At 37.2% G+C, this 20,942-nt stretch overlaps 1 protein-coding gene across 4 annotated transcripts in view; it reads right to left on the bottom strand.

Moving 5' to 3' along the window:
- Positions 1–19,944, bottom strand: part of LIPK (lipase family member K) — a 35,219-nt gene extending 15,275 nt beyond the window's left edge. Inside the window, exons 1-5 of one of the 4 annotated variants that reach the window (XM_059662746.1) lie at positions 19,837–19,922; positions 13,465–13,590; positions 12,695–12,783; positions 5,746–5,861; positions 1,789–1,903 (exon numbers count right to left, since the gene is read on the bottom strand). In XM_059662746.1, the coding sequence (XP_059518729.1) occupies positions 1,789–1,903; positions 5,746–5,861; positions 12,695–12,722 (259 nt within the window). In that variant the 5' untranslated portion in view covers positions 12,723–12,783; positions 13,465–13,590; positions 19,837–19,922. Of the gene's footprint in view, positions 1–1,788; positions 1,904–5,745; positions 5,862–8,383; positions 8,447–12,694; positions 12,784–13,464; positions 13,740–19,836 lie in introns of those variants that run through there. The other 3 variants (XM_059662747.1, XM_059662748.1, XM_059662750.1) reach the window with 3 other exon arrangements.
- Positions 19,945–20,942: the final 998 nt, after the last annotated feature.

Here is a 20,942-nt window from a genome sequence, read left to right as displayed (position 1 = left end):
TATCTGTATAATGGGCAATAATAAAAGGTTATCTCATAGTGTAGTCACAAGAATTAAATTAGAACTAAAATACATAAGACTGTCCAGCACAATAAATATTTGCTCTATTATTATTTATATTAATATTTTATTCCTCAAAGAGTATATGATAACAAAACTAACTTTTTCTCAAAATAATAACAAAAAAACATAAAAATGCCATTTGTTGAATGCCAGGCACTATGCTAGATTTTACAAACACAGCTTAATTTAATTTGTACTCTCAGAAAGCAAAATTCAAGAATATAAGTAAAATGTTATACAATATAAAATTGTTAATTTGGTATAAAAGCCCTATTGATAATGTAGAATTGAAACAATTTGACTAAGAAACAGAAAAGGAAAAGAAGGAAGTTGGGAAACTTAGAGAGGAGATAAGAGTGACCAGTGACCGGAATTATTTTGTCTTTTATAAATGGTTTGTGAAGGTCACTTTTGGTGCTGCACCAGTTTCCTGAGATTGGGTAGGCTAGAATGGACTCTCAGAGAGCCTTCAGCCATTTGGAAGCAAGGAACTATGCCCATTTATGCACCTTTTCAGAAAACAGAAAGAAGAGGTATTCCAAATTCTACTAAAGTTAAGTACCACCAAATAGCAGTTATAGTCTATAGCCCCTCTCTGATCTGAGCCCTCAGGCAGCTTCTTCTTATAGAGGCAGCTTTCCATCTCATGCATTTTGGCAGCTACCTGGCAGAGATCATAAGATAAAAGTGTGGAAAGAAAGTCCTCATGAGTATTTATAAAGAAACTAGAGTAGCTAGGCCAGTGTGGCTCAGCAGTTGAATGTCAACCCAGGAACCAAGAGGTCACAGGTTCAATTCCTGGTCAGGGCACATGGCCAGGTTGTGGGATCAATCCTCAGTAGGGGGTGTGCAGGAAAACACTGATTGGTGTTTCTTTCTTTCTATCCCTCTCCTTCTAAAAATCAATAAAAACATATTTTTTAAAAATAGAGTTATTTGTGGGAGTGGATGGTTCTATTAAGTCAACACCATTCCAATTTAGATTGTCTCTTTAAATAATTAACCCTTCTAATGTTAGGGAGCTTGTTATACAACACTCCAAAGAATAAATGAAGCTAAAAATCAGAAAAGAAAGCACAGTTCTTGCCAAATGGATCCCTCTTTTCTCTACAGATATTAACATCTATTGCAGCGAGCTAGAAATGGCTCTTGCATTAAGTTCAAGTATAGAACTAATAGGGTCAGATTTACTTAAGAACATAAAATTCCACTGAATTGGATGGAGGACTAATTACAACTGATATAATACCAGTTAGAAAAGCTATTGTACTAGTGGAAGCAATAGATAATAATGATGTGTTAACCTACACTTGAGGGATATAATCAGAAAGAAATTTAGAAGGCAAAATGAATAGATCTTGGTGATTGGCTGTATATAGGAGGTAAGGGAGAAGAAAGTATCAAAATGACCTTTCAGTTTCTAGATTTAAGCTGGAAAGTAGTTATCTCTAGAGTAAGAAAAAGTTTTCCTTTCTTTTTGTGCTTTTTAGGAAAGAGGATAAAGCGAAGAAGAAAAGGCTAAATAAACAGTGTATTGGAAAATTCTGAAAAAATTCCAAAGGGTTATACAAATGAAAGAGAGTAGTAGAGGAGGAGGTGATGATTTCCCTCCTTTGATGGGAAGGCACTTGACTCTGTTTAGAATAAAAACTGCTTTGCTGCTATCAGCACATCGAGGAATCTCTGCTTTAGGCATTATTTCTTTCACAACAAAATAAACCCTACCTGTTCTTGGACATCCTCTCCCATGAGGAATCCTGTAAATTCCGAGGACATAGCCATCTTTTGTCACAACATCATAATTTTCATAAGGATAACCCCAGTACGAAATAACTTGGCTCTGAAAAGAGGAAAAACATCTAATCTAATAAAAGACAAAAAGGGTAATTAACCATTCCTCCACTACACTTCCCATTGGCTAATCAGGGCGATATGCAAATTAACTGCCAACCAAGATGGCGGCCAGCAGCCACACAGCTGAAGCGAGCAGGAGGTTTGCTTGCTCCAGTGAAGGAGGAAGCCAAGGTTCCCCACCTGCCGCTGCCTGGCTCTGAGCCCAAAAGCAACAATGTTTCAATTATAGAAGCTAAACAAACCCCAGATACCTACTTTCAGCTTGCCTCAGAGCTAGGAGCGCCAGTGATGGCAACAATGTTTCAATTATAGAAGGTAAATAAATTCCAGGAAAAAAAAAAAAGAAAAAAAGGAGAGACTGGGAGCTTCAGTCCCGAACAGCCTGAAAATGGCCCTCAGCCCCTCACCCAGGCTGGCCAGGCACCCAAGCGGGACGCCACCCTGATCCGGGACACCCTTCAAGGCCAACCAGCCAGTCCCCACCCATGCACCAGGCCTCTATCCTATATAGTAAAAGGGTAATATGCAAACTGACCCTAACAGCAGAAAGACTGGGAATGACAGGTCACTATGACACACACTGACCACCAGGGGGCAGTTGCTCAATTCAGGAGCTGCCCTCTAGTGGTCAGTGAGCTCCCACATGGGGAAGCTCTGCTCAGCCACAAGCCAGGCTGATGGCTGCCAGTACAGCGGTGGTGGTAGGAGCCTCTCCTGCCTCCTCAGCAGCGCTAAGGATGTCCAACTGCAGCTTAGGTCTGCTCCCCGCTGGCAAGTGGACATCCCCAAGGGTTGCAGGGCTGCCAGAGGGATGTCTGACTGCCATCTTAGGCCCAATCCCCCAGGGAGCAGGCCTAAGCCAGCAGGTGGTCATCCCCTGAGGGGTCCCAGACTGCGAGAGGGCACAGGCCAGGCTGAGGGACACTCCCCCCCGCCCTAGTGCACAAATTTTTGTGCACTGGGCCTCTAGTATATATATATATTTATGTTGTGATCTCTTGATTTTTATACCTGCATTGCAATATAGTACTTTCAGCCACAGCCTACTCTTCCCCAATGTATTGAGACAGAATAAAGCAGGAAAATCAGGATAATTTGAAGAGGGTTTTAAACTGGGGATGGATGCATACAAAGCATGGGTGAGGCAAGGTTGGGTGACTATACAACCTGGGTTCTCCTGGCCTGGTATTATTAATACACACTGGCTCATTCTCAAAATGTTTTGACAAGAAATTATGTGGACATCCAATGAGGGAAATCATAGGTGATAGTGTAGTACCTTGAGGCTAGTACCAAGTGAGCTGTTTCCTCCCTATTACCTTAAAGGAGATGAGAGGAAGTGGTTACCAGAATCAGAATGAGAAAGTCAGGTAGAGAGGGCCACGTTGAGAGAAGCTGTGATCTCTAGCAGAGACAGCCTGCCTGAGGTGACCTCCAAGACAATAACTCATCTGATTGCACTCTCCTCCTTCCTTCTGATCTCCTGTTCAGGGTTTCCATTGTATGAACTGATCTAAAAACTAAAGTTCAAGGGAGCTTATTGACCTAGTTCTTCTTACAGGTCAGCCTCTTAGAGAAAACAATGTAAGAAAATACAGAGTGGCTCTAGAGGGGTAAACAAAAGATATACCAACTACAATAGTACAAAGAAGAGGACTATTGTTGATTGCATAGAAGATGGTTTATATCCCCTGTTTTATTAATCTCAATATATAGCCTTTCAGATAGAATTACAGTGGCACCTTGGTTCTCAAACTTAATTTGTTCTGGAAGGTTGTTTGAGAAGCAATTTGTTCGAAAACAGAATAATTTTCCCCCCATTAGAAATGTAAATTGAATTAATCAGTTCCAGACGCCCAAATGGTTCCCTGTTTTATCCTTTCTTATATACAGTGCATGTCTAATGTACTGTATAATCTATAAATAAAAACTTTTTCTCTTAACTTTATTGAACCAGCCCCTACTAGCCTTAAAGGAATCACTTTGAGTGCTCGGTCCAGGCCAGTGGTGTCTTTCAGAACAGCTTGCAGCATCTTTGCTTGGTCGTATATCACTGCCTCCGAAATGTTGTCACTACCTAACTGCTTCTCTCTCGTTTATGCAGATCAACAACATTGCCTGTGATCATTGCTTCTTTCACACCCTTAGCAACATTAGCACTCTTGATTGCCTCTTTATGTTTTAAAACTGTACTAATCTATTTCAACAGCAACAAAAGTATTCTCTCCTTTGTTGCTTGAGAGGTGCTTTTTGTCATACTGAGGTATCAGTGTGAAAGGGTTGTCAGGTTGATAATCAAAGTTTGATTGGACAACCGAGATATTTTTTCTGTGAACAACTTGGTCAAAAACCGAAATTGTTCAAGATGAGAGACTTTCAAGAAACAAGGTTTGACTATCTATCCTTCTTTGGAGTTGAGAAAACTAATTTTCCAGAAGATTAACAATCTGTCGGAGATTGTACAACTAGGAAAAGATAAAGACAACAATTAAAGCCAAAGTAATTTTAGCACCAAAGCAAGTCCTTAACACAAAAATTAGGTATTAACCCATGCCAGGCACTCAAGAGGTGTGTATGCATATGGGCCCACATGAAGCAGTGGTTATAAGCTCAGACTCTAGACTCGAGACTAACAATATGGCACTGAATTCCAATGCTTCCTCTTACTAGCTATGAAACTTTGGGGAAGTTACTTAACCTTTCTGGGTCTCATTTTCCTCAACTATAAAATAAAGAGAATAATAGTAACTCTTCACAGATTTGTTGTGAGGATCATACACAAAGAATCTAGAACAGTGCCTGGCACAAAGTAAGTGCTATATAGTGTTCGTTATTCTTATTATCATTATAGAATAATTAAGAGCCAAAAAGCATTTAGACCAGGACAAGAAGATGTGTGTGAATATGGCAGGAAAGGAAAATTTGGATTAAGGACATACACTGAGTGGCCAGATTATTATGACCACCCCATCTGTACTTCATTGACACTTCCAAAAATACTGAATATTGAAAACTTCCTAAGCAAATACTCTCAAGGTTTTATTATTATTATTTGCATAATTAATTCACTTCATTATACTGATGGGGTGGTCATAATAATCTGGCCACTCAGTATATATTATAGACTGTGGGCTCAGCAATGTGATAGAAGATTAGGGGTACCTGCTGGATACACTGTAAAGAGCAAAAAGATGAGACACTAATTTTAAAACTTTGGTAGTTCCATCCTTAAAGTTCTAATATAAAGTGGTGTGGGCAAGTACATCAATAGTGTATAATTGTATACAGAAATATAGAGTATTCCATTAGAATAAAGCCTATAGTAGACATTGGTCATTTGTCTCCCCCCCCCCACCCCCCCCAGCACTATTCCGCTCTATCACTCTATTTTATTCCATTCCACCTCCGGTATGAATTTCTCCATGTTAAGGTATTTTTGGTTAAAAACAACCGAAACCAACTCTGGCTTACTAAACTAAAAGAGTACACCGACATAGCTCACAAATCTCAGAAATTGCTCTAGAATAAAACTCAGGAAGAACTCAAGGATACTCTGTAGAGATCACCAGTATGGGCTGATGAACATGTTCTCCAGTAAGGCACCATCAGATGGCGACTCAACTACCAGGAGAAGGAATATTACTCCCCAACTTGAATCAGATCTTTCAACCCTTAGATTAGATAGCCATGTCAAGGAATAGGGGAGGAGGCACAGATTTAGTCAATTTAGAATTGTTGAAAACTAGAGAAGCACATCAGTTGTAACTAAAATGATAACTTCATAATTAATTCTTTATCTTAATTTTTTTTCCTTAATGAGTGACTTACAATATTCATATGAGCTTCAGGATTTGTGATGCTTCCTTTCTTGTGACAACCATATAGAGGCCCAAGAAGAAGTATCCAGCATGCTGCTGCGAGAAGCTGCCACATTTGGGGTCTGCCTGGGAATGGAAATGTCAATATTTTTGTCATCAGAAAGAATTCTAAAAGTGAAATTTGGTGTAACCTACAACTCTACTGTGGGAGGGAGTAGAAACATAGTTCTAGTTGTGCTTAAACAAGTACTATACTTAATTATTCAAGATTTATCCCATGAAGAATCTAAAATGGTAACTTTTTCAGAAAGAAAGCTAGAAGAAGGAAGAAAGGAAGAAACCAACATCAATTAAGCATCCAACAGGTAATTGGACAAAAGAAGGAAATGTATAATTTGCAGAAAAAGACTATAACAGCCAATATATTAATCAAAGCAGATTTAGTGGCTCTAGTTAGCAGATAAAGTAGTATTTTTCTTCTGATGGTGGGAGTGAGCATTGGCACAGACTTCATGGGAAGAAATTTATGAACATGTCTTGCAAATAATGGTGCAGCAGAGGAGACGTAGGTGGTTAGCACTGTGTGCTGTGTTTGTCTAGTCCCAAGAGATAGCACAGAGTGTGCTAGTCATGACAGGTTAAGTTTTTCAGCTATGGCAAAGGGCCCATTCAGCTGCCTTAGTTTCATTCTTCTGTGTAATGGGTCTGGCGAGGGTGACACGCCCAGTCAAGAGGAGTCTGTGTGTTCCACTTTGTAGGAGTGGCAGGTCCTACCGAAACAGCCTTTCTTCAGGCACTTCTCACCAGGGCTGTGCTTGCCTGTGCTTTCCAGGGGTGTGTTTATCTAAGCCTTACATTATTAACCGTAATTGCTGGGTAAGTCGGCCTGACTCAGGTATCTCTTGTTAATGATACTCCAACAGTCCTCTAATTTATTTGACCTGTTTCTATGATGGCTCCCTGATGAATGAGTTCACATTAACATTCTGCTGATTCAAACTAACGCATATGAGGATGTTAGACTAAGAAGAGAGCAGACATTATAAATTCCAGGTGACTCTCAGTTTTTAAAGAAGAGACCCTTAGCCCAGACTAAATCCCATACAATCTATATAGATTTTGTTGACTTACCATTCTAAATCCACATTTCCCACTGCTTTCCTATAAAGCATGACACCCATAAGGTGTTATTGTAAAAAAAAGAGCTTTAGGTCATGTGGAAACTTGGAATAGATAGATGAATAAATGTTAAACTGTACGTGGTGCATATATATGACTTGCTTGGAGAGTCATAGAAAAATATATATGCATAGCAATGCTACATACATGACTTATTTAGACAGCCTTACCTTACAATAGCATAATTAAGGCTCAGAATAATCCTACAGTCAAGAAACTGTTTAACTTTGTTTAAAACTATTTTTTCACAGCCTTATTTCTTCTTAGAATTTTATTGTTTGAATAACACCAATTAAACATATAAGATACCGATTTTCTAAGGAATACACTTGGGAAAACTGCTCTGATATTTATTTATTTTTCTATTTACTATACCAAAAAAAGAAAACCAGTGAAATGAAGGGGAGGCTAAAATTACACAAGTACCCAAAAATTGGAATCTCATCTTTTAAGTTTTCTGCAGATGGGCGCCCTCCATGACTGTGGTGAGAGCTGCTCCAGACTTAACTGAATTTGGTTGTGACCACTTGTAAAATTCTCTTCCATTGCTCAAAATTCTCCCTTCTCTATGGTTATGTTCTGTATTTCCCTCTAGCAACTGCAGCCAGGGGGATATATCAGAATTTCAAGAGAATATTGGTACATTTTCTGTTTCACATAGGTATAAATATTTTACATCAAATGCATATAGATTATATAGGCAACCCTCATAAGGAAAACATTTCCACCTACAGATACATTAATGATGAAATAAGTTTCTCAACAAAAGAATATCAGAAATAATAGAGAACTTCATTTCACTCTTCTCATTGCCCCATTATAGTTATTGTCAGACTTATCAGGCAGACATTTAACCAAGGCTTATGTTGATGCTTGGATAGCATTCTCAATGAATCCACACCTCCATTCTTAACTGTGTTATGAAAATAGAGATGAGAATTAGCCAGAATATATAAGTGCAATGAGCTCACAGTATTTCTAAGCAAGCTTTGGTTCTGGAAACACATTAAGGCCAGTTTCTAGGTATCACTCTCTGATGAATCTCAGTCTGTTCAACGGCAAAGCAAGTGATTAGTTCCTGAATGCTCTGCAAAAAGTTTGAGGTGAACGTCAGGCTCTGTCCTTTAGAGAATGAGGCAGCCATGAGAATGCACTGCTGAGACCTTGGACTACAGGGAGCAAAACTGGCCATCAGCCATCTCCTGGGCTCTACCATCCATCACTGTGTCCCACTGAAAATGAATATTGTAGGCACTCCGTAAGTGTTGGCTATCACTGTTATTATTATTAGTTGAGTGACTTTGCTAGTCAGTTCCACCTCCCTGAAACTGAGTTTTCTTATCTGTATCATGGGGATAATCACACCTGCTAGAGTTAGCTTGACATGATAAGTAAGATGATAAATAATGTCTATAAGACATCTAACAATGCTTGGCACTCAATAAATGGTAGCTATTGATATAACATACCTTCTATTATGAAGTGATTATTTCAGATGTATGGCTTGGCTGTCAAATGAGTCCATAAATTTCTTAAAGAACCACATTTTACACTCTGCCTGTATTTATAACTTTCATGTCTCTCATGCACCTCTCTAGCTTGCTGATGCTAGATATGGTACAATTTTTTGAGCTGAATTGTAATTAAATGACAGATTGGTTTATAGCAACATCTTTTCTCAAAAAGAAACATATGTCAAGCAGTTAAGAATTTCTGTTTGCTTAAACCCTCTACCAAGTATTCTCATTTTATGCTTTATAAAGTATATAAATATTGTGTATAATCTTTAATTTATAATTTTTATACCATGTATTGAGCATCTATATGCTTAATCAATACACCAATTATTATTTTTTCCATAAGTAGAAAATGTCAGTTTAGGATTTGAACAAGATTTATTTCACTCCATGTTCTTTTCACTGATTCCTGTTTTCTCATATAAAATTATTCTTTACTGAAATTTTCTCGAAGTATGAATAGACTTTAAAAAGTTTGGACACAGTATAACTCAGGAAAGGATCAAAACAGATGAGCAATTTTGGTTAAACAGATTTGAGTATGAAATTATTATCAGTGACAAAACTGAAAATGGGAGTGAGCTTAGAAATGTGAAACCATCCTGTGTATGCAGGTTGCTTGACAACCAAACAAATGACACAACAAAGAGCTGGTATGAACATACACATTAAAATCTAAATAAAATGTGTGCCATTCTCACAGCCAGAGGGAGATGTGATGATTGGGAAACAAATTATACATATATATGAAAGCCACATACAATATTAGTAAGAGGCATGCAATCATATCTTTCCTGTTATCAATAATGGCATACTTTTTCTTGTTTCATGTTTTATTGACAAATGAGCCCAGAGGATGAGAAAAGAAATGTAGGAAGACAGAATGAGTGGGAAGAGAAAGAACAATCATATCATAAATTTATACACACACAAAATTCTAGACCTTAGTAGTTTCATAATGAATATCCTATTTAACATTTAAGAAAATAATGATTCAAGTTAAGAAAAAATAACCTCAGAAATAGAAAAGGAAGGCATTCTTCTGAACTAACCTTATTAAAATGACCTAAAGTAGCCAAAACAAATTTGCAAAAGAAAACAAAGTTTGATGATTTACACTACCTGCTTCAAAGGCTTACTATAAAGCTACAGTAATAAAGACTGACCCTGTTTGGCAGTGTTATGAAGATAAATACATAGTGTAATGTAATACAATAACTAGTCCACAAATAGATACATACACAAATGGTCGATTGATTTTGGGCAAAGTTTCCAAGGTAATTCAATGGAAAATAATCATATTTTCAAAAATGGTACTAGAACTGTATTAAAGAAAATTATTCTCAATCCCTAATTTACACTATTCACAAAAGTAAAAAGTAAATCATTTGTTTCAACCTAAAAACTAAAGCTATAAAAGTTTGAAAGAAAACACAGAAAATCTGTATGACTTTGGAGTAGGCAAAGATATCTTAGGACACAAAAAAACATAAAGGAAAAAAATAGCAAGTTAGACTTTAACAAAATTAAAAAAACTTGTACTGTTGAAAAGACACCATTAAGAAACTTAAAAGTAAAGCCATAGACTTAAGATAAAATCTTTTTAAAACAAGTACCTGGCAAAGAAATTTTATCCAGAATATATAAAAATCTCTTACCGTTTAATAAAAAGTTAAATGACCAATAATAAAATTGGAAAAAGCTGTGTACAAATACCTTACAAGAGAATATATATATATATAAATGACTAATAATTACATGAAAATGTACTCCATAAGGAAATGCAAATTACAATGAGATAGATCTTCACATCCACTATAACAGCCACAATTTGAAAGACAAATTGTTGGCAAGGAAGTTGAACAACTAGGGCTCTCATGCGTTGTTGGTGGAGGTGTAAAATGCTAAATACTAGATAAACAATTAGCATCTTATGGAGCAGTGGTTCTCAACTTTCCTAATGCCACTACCCTTTAATAGAGTTCCTCATGTTGTGGTGACCCCCAATTTCATTGTTACAAATTGAACATAATTAAAGCATAGTGATTAATCACAAAAACAATATGTAATTATATATGTGTTTTCTTTTGGTCTTAGGCGACCCCTGTGAAAGGGTTGTTCGACCCCCAAAGGGGTCGCGACCCACACGTTGAGAACCGCTGTTATAGAGTCTTATAGGGTCAAGTATACAATACACCATGAACACATGATTCATATTCACCCAGGTATTTGCCAAGAGAAATGAAAACATGTATACAAAAAGATTTTTAAACAAATTTATAATAGGCTCCCATTATTATTGGTCAAATGTTCATCAATAATGGATTAGATAAAAAGATAGTGGTGTATCCATCCAACGAAATACTACTCAGCAATAAAAAAGAAACAAACTACTAATACACACACCACATGGATAAACCTCAAAAACATTCTGAGCAAGACATCAGACACAAAGGAGTATATATAGTACAATTATATTTATACTAGGGGCCCGGTGCACGAAATTCGTGCACTGTGTGTGTGGGGGGGGAGTGTCCCTCAGCCCAGCCTGCCCCCTCTCACATACTGGGAGCCCTCAGGCGTTGATCCCCATCACCCTCCAATCACAGGATCGGCCCCTTGCCCAAGCCTGACGCCTCTGACAGAGGCGTAGACCCCCATCACCCTCCGATCGCCTGATTGGCCCCTTGCCCAGGCCTGACGCCTCCGCCAGAGGTGTCAGGCTTGGACAGGGGACCCCCATCTCCCCCCGATCACTGGCTCTGACCCCCGCCCAGGCCTGAGGCCTCTGGCCCAGGAATCATGCCTGGGCAGGGGACCCCCATCTCCCTCTGATCGCTTGCTCCACCCCCCGCCCAAGCCTGACACCTCTGACCCAGGCTTCAGGCCTGGGCAAGGGGACCATCATATCCCCCCAATCCCCGGCTCCGCGCCCCACCCAGGCCTGATGCCTCGGCCAGAGGAGTTGACCCTCATCACCCTCCGATCACCAATCACCAGATCGGCCCCTTGACCAGGCCTGAGGCCTCCGGCAGACGTGTCAGGCCTGGGTAGGGGACCCCCAGCTCCCCGTGTTGCAGGCTCCACCCTGCCCAGGCCTAACGCCTCTGGCCTAGGCGTCCGGCCCGGGCAGCGGGGACCCGCAGCAGCAGCAGCCCCGTGACTGTGGGCTCCGCTTTAGGCCCAGGCAAGGGACCCCTAGCTCCCGGGACTGCCAGCTTCAACCGTGCCCAGCTCCCATCGCTGGCTCCACCCCTACTTCCTGCTATCACTGGCCAGGGTGGAAAAGGCACCTGATTCTCTGATCATGGCTGGGGGGCAGGGCAAAGGCGGCCCCAGGGCCACCTTTGCCCTGCCCCCCAGCTCTTAGCTCCCCCCTGTGTTTCCGATCACTGTCATTGGCACGGGGCTTCTTCCTGCTTTCCCTTTCGCCTCCCTGCATTGTGCCTACATATGCAAATTAACCGCCATCTTATTGGCAGTTAACTGCTAATCTTAGTTGGCGGTTAATTTGCATATAGTCCTGATTAGCCAATGAAAAGGGTATCGTCGTACGCCAATTACCATTTTTCTCTTTTATTAGATAGGATGAAGTGTGAGGAAAAAGTCAATACTAGTATGGTTAATAAAAATCAGATTAAGGGTGAGCTAGACCAGGGATGGGGGTGGGTACAAAGACACATGAAGGTACTTTCTAGGGTGATAAAATGTTTAATATCCAGATCGGTTTTATGATTGTTACATGTGTTACTTATTTTTTAAATTTTTTGACCTATACACTTATGATGGGTATTTATATTACAATAGCAAAGTTATAACCTCAATAAAGTTATCTATAATAATAAAAGCATAATATGCTAATTAGACCAGACAGCCAAATGACCTTCTGGATGTCATTCTGGATATCCTTTCGGATGAAGCTGAGACAGCAGGGGCCGAGGCAGAGGTGGTTAGGGGCAATCAGGCAGACAGGTGAGCAGTTAGGGGCGATCAGGCAGGCAGGTAGAGGTGTTAGGAGCCAGCAGTCCCGGATTGCAAGAGGGATGTCCGACTGCTGGTCAGACATCCCCCGAGGGGTCCCGGATTGTGAGAGGGTGCAGGCCAGGCTGAGGGACCCCGCCCCCCCTCCCCTGCCCCATGCACAAATGTCATGCACTGGGCCTCTAGTTTAAAATAAGAGCCCTAGCCAGTTTGGATCAGTGGATAGAGTGTTGGCCTGCAGACTGAAGGGTTCTGGGTTCAATTCTGGTCAAGGGCAAGTACCTGGGTTGCAGGCTTGATCCCTGGACATATGACAATTGATGTATCTCTCTCACATCGATGTTTCTCTCTCTCTCTCTCTCTTCCACTCTCTCTAAAAATCAATGGAAAAATATCCTAGGGTGAGGATTAACAAAAAAATAAAATAAAATAAAAAGAAGAAACAATCACAGTGGTATAATATCCTTACCATGTTATTTCCATGTTAATTTCAGAATCTCTGGGGTAATTGCTAAAAAAAACTAGAATCTTCAACTCAATCTATGAGATTCTGATTATAAGGTAAAGAAAAAGACTCAAGAAGTGCATTTGTTAACCAGCACCTCCCCCCAGGTGACTTTTATATAGATGGTAGAGCATGCCTTGTATCATTTCATTTCTTTTGATGACTATCAGCATGACTATATTTTATGGAATTTTCAGTAATTTAATACAGACCCTGGCTGGGTTCCTCTGTTGGTCAGAGCACTGTTCCAATACACCAAGGTTGCAGGTTCCATTCCCAGTCAGGACATACAAAATCAACCAATGAATGCATAAATAAGTGGAACAACAGATCTCTCCCTCTCCCTCCTTCTTTTCCGCTCTCGCTCTCAAATCAATCAATAAAAACATTTTAAAAAAAATGAATATAAGAGTAACAGGCTGATTATCTTATTCAAAAGAAGTTAACTATCTTTCCAGCCTCTTCATTCTTAGTCCTCTGGTTAAAATAATGTAGCGGGGGGGGGGGGGGGTGGCATTAAACTTTACTCAGGAGAAACAGAAATTACTGACCACAGCAATGGAACACTTCCAAGGTTTTCTCTCTGTTTCAAACTCTTCCTCCCTTTTTCTCTTCTTCCCCTTCTCTTTTTCCTTCTCTCTATTTCTCTTTCTTCCTTCTTTTCTCCTTCCCTCTGTAGCAGAAAGAATCAATCAGCATGTTGGTTTTAAAGGGCTTCTAAACAGGACTATTCTGAGGTCGGTAAACAGAAGAGTGAGAGGAAACAGCAGAGATGAGTCAGTTTTAGATGCCCACAGAGGCTGCAATTAGGCTGAACAGGTGCTGTGTTAATGAGAAGAGGAAAACAAACTTTGGCTCAAATGACTCACAGTGTAGAGTCAGGAATAATAAAAACACACTGTCTGGAATAATCAGAATGAGGCTACTGTTATTCTAATAAAAATATCTGAGGAAGTGGTGCTGTATTTATAGTAAACACATTCTCGGTTCACCATTTATAGGAATTTAGGGTATGGTTTTGCTAAATAAGTGTAAGGATAAGTAGGTAGATGAAACTTACTTGCTTTATTTCCACACATTTATAGTTGTTGTTATGGCTGGTTGTAACTCTTTTTAGTTGAAAATATTATTAAAATGTATTATACATTTCTTATAAATCACAAAAATACGATTTTAAGTGAGAGAGATCAGGGTGATAATTGCATTCAACAGCAGTTTTTCTGAGCGGTAACCCTGCAGTCGTTCTGGGGCCCCTCAGAGCTATTGAGTGCTCTTTTATCTGACAAGTTGTTCTTCATGTCCTGGTTGGATAATGTAGTAGCTATGATTATTAGAATAATAAGGAAATTAATCAAATTAGTAAATAAAGCTGATTGGTTTTGAAATTGGAGAATATATTTGACAAAGCTCAATACCTCTTCCTAACAAAAAAATTCTCAGCAAAGTAGAGATGCATAGAAAATTCCTCAATCAGTTGAAATATTTGTAACAAGTGATGCAGAAAAGTATCAGGATACTAATATGATAAAGCAATAGTTTGCCTTATGCTAACAAAAAAATGCTGAGAAAACATAATTTTTAAATGAGTTAAGTAGTATAAAAACAAAAATAAAAAATAAATTGAACAAAAAAACAGTAAGATCTTCAACGAAACTATCTTGAAAAATAATAAAGGTGGAAGAAATACACTACATGGTTTTAAGACTTACTTCAAAGCTACTATAATTAAAACAATGTGGTATTGATAAAAAGATTTTAAAAGATCCATGAAAAGAATAGAATACAGACATAGACCAAATTATATGTAAATTAATAACTCATAGGCTTCAATGCAGTTCAGTGAGAAAAGGAAAATATTTTTAACAATTATTTCTGGTGGAACAATTTTTAAAAACAAAACAAAAGAAAACCTTGATCTATATCTCAAATCATACCCAAATATATACTTGCAGTGTGTATTGCGATTCTAAACATAAAAACTAAACTATAAAGCTCTTAGAAGAAAACAGAAGATAATATGTTTAAAATTTGGGATAGAAAATTAACTATAAAAGAAAAAATATTATAAACAAGACCTTATTAAAATAAAAATTTTCTGGTTACCAAAAAACAATAAAATAAAAAGGCAATTCACAAAGTGAAAATATTTCAAAAACTACTTGATAAAGTACTCATATCTAGGACATAATAATAATAAGTACTAATATAATAAAATAAGAAATAATGACACAATTAAATTTAAAAATGGGCAAAATACTTGGACAGACACTTTACAAAAGAGGATATATGAAGGGTCTATAAACACATGAAAAGATGCTCAATATTGTTAGTCATCAGAAAAGTGAAAGTTAAAACCCTCATGAGCTACTACTCCATACCCAGTAATTAAAAAGACCAGGACCATGAAAAGTTGAAGAGGATAAGGAGCAGCTGTATGTTATGCATCGCTGATGGGAATTACAATATTATGATTGTAAGAAACTTCATCCGTTTCTTAAAACCCTGTGAGACTGCAATTTTATTTGTAGGTAGTTAAATAAAGAAAAGAAAACATAGGTCTATAGAAACAGTTGTTTGCAAGGTTGTTCATTGAAACTACATAATAGCAAATTATCAGAATTAACTCAAATGCTCATTAGTAGTGGAAAAATACACAGTTATGCTATAGTTATTCAATGGAACTCACCAACACATGAACAACATATTTAAATCTCACAACATTATGCTGAGCAAGAGAAGCCAGACACAAAAGAATGCTTACTCTAGAATTCTATTTCTATGAAGATCAAAAACAGGTAAAACAAATTTATTGTAATAGAAATTACAATCATGCTTGCTTGGTGGTGGGGTTGACTGAAAAGGTACAAGAAGACACTTTAAGGGTCATGGCAGTACTGTCTATCTTGACTATGGTGATTGTCAAGACCCAACAAACAGTACACTTAAGATTTGTGGATTTTACTGAATATAAGTATAACTTAATAAAAAGAATCTGAAAGCTATATAGCAAAGCAGATGTTCTCAATGATTACTATGAGTGCTGACATAAATTAGTACACCTAATTGGTAAACAGTATTGCTATATTAATTAGGAGTTATTAAGAGCACTCATATCTTATGGCCCATTCAATAAATTTCCATTCAATAAATCTATACTAAGAGGATACATTCTGAATTTGAAGGTAAGGGGGGATCTTTTTGTACAAAATTACTTTTATGGTTGTTATTTGCAATAAATAAAAATTTAAAACAAATTTTCAATTATAAAGGGATTTATATTAAGCTATAATATGTTAGTTATATACATTAGGTAAGTAATTGAATATTGTGGACTAAGCCATTAAAATTTTTATGAAAACATCATAATAACATGAATTCATACTTATAATATTATGTTAAATTGAGGGGGGGGGAATGTTGTTGGGAGGAAAAATTGTATACATCAGCAGTCTTGATACTACCAGTGATGGCGGACCTTTTGAGCTCAGTGTGTCAGCATTTTGAAAAACCCTAACTTAACCCTGGTGCCGTGTCACATATAGAAATTTTTTGATATTTGTAACCACAGTAAAACAAAGATTTATATTTTTGATATTTATTTTATATATTTAAATACCATTTAACAAAGAAAAATCAACCAAAAAAATGAGTTCGGTGTCACCTCTGACACACGTGTCATAGGTTCGCCATCACTGTACTAGGCTATGCAATGACTTTCCAAAGATATATACAAGTATATAAAGTTTTTTATTTTTTTGTTTTGTTTTTTTTTAAATCTATTTTTATTGATTTCAGCGAGGAAGGGAGAGGGAAAGAGAGATAGAAACATCAATGATGAGATTCATTGATTGCCTGCCCTCTGCACACCCCCACTGGGATCCAGCCCACAACTCAGGCATATGCCCTGACTGGGAATTGAACCTGGACCTCCTAGTTCATAGGTCAATGCTCAACCACTGAACCATGTTGGCCAGGAGGTATATAGAATTTTAAAAATCAAATTCTAGGACTTTGACTCCCATATATAATCTTTCATAAAATTGATATGACCTGAGAATGTGCAGCTTTAAGCAGGTTCTCCTTTTCTAACTTGACAAAAGAAGTGAAGCCTCTCTTCTCTCCTGAATCTATGGTCATTGTCCTGGGCTGCTGTAAGGAAGTCTGAGGCCCCTAACAAAGGAACACTTGACAATATTGACATTGGTATTGAAAAGACCATTGTTAATAAAGTAATCATTTTTTTCCAGGGCAATTAACCTATTCAAATCAGTTAGCTTCTCATTCCTTGCTTTCAAAAAATTGAAAAAGGATCTACTTGAGTTGTTAGGAGATAAATCATTAAAAATAATTTTTTTGTGGATGCATCACTATGTGACTTGTGACACAGAACTTCAGAAAGAGTTTGAAGAATTGAATGATATGTAAACATGGCTTTTCAGCAGCATCTGTTGAATAAATGGGAAAACACTGATGCTGAACTTTCATTCATCTATCAATAAATAATAATTATCACTCGTCACTGGGTATGAATTAAAATGAAAAGGTCCATTCATGTCATTAAGAGATTCATTGCTAAAAATTTGATTTTAAAGCCTAATAATTATTCATTAAACTTATAATATATTTATGATCTTTTGACCAATATAATAATAAAAATTACAATGGAAAAGCATTACAAATTTAAAAGAAAATGCAACCTTTGGTTATAAAAAATGAAAGCAAAATATCAATGCATATTCACTTTCTAGTTGCAAAGAAGAATCACTTCATCAATAAAAGACTTTAAGTATAGTAATAGATTTCCTTCGGATATATGTTTATGAAAATATGTAGCACCTCTAGAAAAAAAAGTGGAATGGGAACTTGGATTCAAAAAAACACACAAGATATAAATTTCAATTTATTAAATAAAAGATTTTTTTCCCCAATGGATATTAGTTATCAAGTCTCTTCTATTGGATATAGTTTCTTAAATGTGTAACAATTTTATTTAAACTGTCAATATTTGCAATGTCCCTTAAAGTTCATACTTTGCAACTATTTAAAATTATGAAAAAAAAATTTATATGTCAGAATAAATATTTCTAAGTATGTATGGAGTTTTGCAAAATTTGTTTGGGGCTATAGAAGCCAAAATCATTTTTAAGCAGCTCACGAATATAATTACAATTTTATTTTTAAAATATTTAAACAAAAAAACAAACCAAAATATTATGATCTTCAAAAAGAGTGGAAAGATTACTCCAAAATAATAATGGTTATATTTGAATACTGGGAATAAAAATTTTTCCTCTTCTAATTTATTTATTGGTTATATATATTTTTCTCAATTATTTTATTAGTATGAATTAGTCTTATAATAAAAATATACTTAAGACATTTAGAAATAATAAAGTATACATTTAAACTCAGTGACCTTTGAGTAAAGACCTTAGGAGGTCTTATGGGACAAAGTCCACAAGTTTTAGTATTTCCACCTGTACTAGCCATTTACTTCTGCGGTTGCCTGGAGTTTGAGGTTATTAAGGGATTTTTGTCAGTGATACACATGACTGGGTTTGCCAAAAGGCTGGTGTCTGTCAATGAAAACATTTTGACATCTGCCACACTTTCTCTTTTTCCCTGACGTACTCAATCTAAAACAGATTGGAAAGTTTGCAAAATTTAGATTCTGTTGTGTCTTTACTTGAGCTTTCTCCTTCACAAAGTTATGATATTCTTACTCTTACCAAAGAACAATCACTCACCAGGTTACACAAGTATTAGTGAGGTTAATCAGAATCTAGATCTAAATTGTTTCACTGCTCTCTGAATTCCTCCACCCAGAGTGAAAGACGAAATGAACCAGGAAGAGTAAGACTACTAACAAGTGAATGAAAGAAAATCATTGCACAATAGGATATCCAGGCAGGCAAATTTCAGATCTGAGGATTCAGCGCATTGTGTCAAAGGAAGAGCACTGGCCAGCTTTGATAGGATCTACAAATAGAATTGAGAGGCCAATAGCCCTGTGCTTCAAGCCCAGAGTCAGCAGAGGAGAAGAGTTTGAGGATGAATGAGGAATAACAGGCTCAAGGGAGAAAAAAAAAAGATATCAAACACCTAGAGGGCACACTATTTTCATGGCTCTTCTCCAATACTGAGGATGAAGCACTTGAACTCTGAAAAACCGTTGCTTCAAAGTTTAAAAAATAAAATAGGTAACAAGGGAGGTGCTATAGAGGAAATAATTTTTTCTTCATTTTTTTAATGAAGTAAAGGAGACCACAATGGGCTGATGAAGGAACAGTAAAGCAAGTTGTATTAGAGTAAAATGACTCTTTTAACACCATATTCTCATCCCCCAATTTAGTTCTACACTCATATTTTCAGTCTCAAGTGCTAAGTGTGCTAAGTGTGATTGTATATTTGAACTGATTTCTTTTTTTAAAGTCTGGTAACAACTTCTTATATCTTACAAATGAAAAATAAAAGATAAGTATATTATAACAAAACAAACAAAAACAACAACCATTTGGATTTGATATATAGAATTAAAGGACAATCATTTCATCTCTCATTTCTAGGGCATTTTAGTCCATCTGTTGGCTCATCCCCAGCCTTCACTGCAGGTCTGCAATTCGGAGAGTTAGTGGAACATGATAGTCTTAAATAACATTCATATTAATATGAACTACTTTTTCACTTCTCACCCAGTAAACTTTCATTATAAAGCAATAGAAAATGAAAATGGTATGTCCTTCACAAGCTATTAGAAGAGTGTTTGTAATTCCCATAAGCAGGAATGTAACTTAGTGCAGTGATTCCTGCCAATCATTTGGTCCCACGTTTCCCTGCAGGTGACCCTGCTGGCAAGAAAGAACACACATGCTCAAGGCCACTGTGACTCGGTTTCTGCAAAAAGATCAAAAGTCATTACCTGAATCCTCCGGGGATCTGTCTTCAAGTCTTGGGAACTTCAGGTGATTCCAGCTCCTTCCAGAGGCAGCTGTCACTGAAGCATGCTCTGTTCTCAGCAGTCCAAAAGATGTTGCAACCAGAAATTTCTCAACTGAAGCAGATTAATTATGACTTCAAATACAACAGATGCCGCCCAGGCAACCTTGTTAGGTGAGTTCTTAACCAGTGATGAAAAAAGGGTTGCAATGAACTAAAATCCCTGCACCTGCCAATCCAGTCCTGGAGTTTTGTGCCTCAAGGGTTAGATGAATTGGAAGCTTCTCAGCAGACTATAGACTCTCAGTTCAGAAAATAGTTTTCACCCAAAGATGGATGCAATAACCCAGTCATAGGAGCATCTCTATAAAAGGTCTATAATCACCCTGCATCATCATCCAGCTATAATACCCAACATGCTATTTATTTCCAATTAATGCTTTGACTTCCCTAAATTTCCTCTACCTTATTCAGTAAACTGGGTATTTGAACTGGCAGGAAGTGCAGAAAATGTATCCAGTTCTTTCAACTGAAGCCTAGAATGACTGTGTCTCATTCAAGATCTCCAGGTAGCTAAAGGCAAAAACAGGCTTTTTTCTTCTCCTAACCAGTCTCTATCCTACCACACAAGCAGCTCCTACGTCTGTTCTGGGTGGAGGTTTGATGTTAGATAACCTGTAAGGAATTTTAGACCTGCATAGATTTCAATTTTTTGTTTTCATAATTATGAGGCTACAGATTTAATTTGGGTGAAATACACCACCCAAAGAATGAAACTGGACTCCTATCTTTATATCACAAAAATTAACTCGAAGTAGGTTAAAGACTTAAATGTAAGACCTGAAATCATAACACCCCCCCTCCCGCCAAAAAAAGGAAAAAAAACTACTTGCCATAGGTCTCGATCATGAGTTTTTTGATATGATACCTAAAGCACAAGAAACAAAACTAAAGGCAGGCAAGTGTGACTACGTTAAACTAAAAAGCTTCTGCACAGCAAAAGAAATAAAGTGAAGAGACAACCTAAAGAATGGGGAAAATATATTTAATAAAGGGTTAATATCCAAAATATACAAATAATTCATATAA

This window comes from Myotis daubentonii, chromosome 13 (assembly GCF_963259705.1).
Source record: "Myotis daubentonii chromosome 13, mMyoDau2.1, whole genome shotgun sequence".
NCBI lineage: Eukaryota > Metazoa > Chordata > Mammalia > Chiroptera > Vespertilionidae > Myotis > Myotis daubentonii.
The sequence above is the reverse complement of the archived record's forward strand: the minus strand, read 5'-3'. Positions and strand labels throughout refer to the sequence as shown.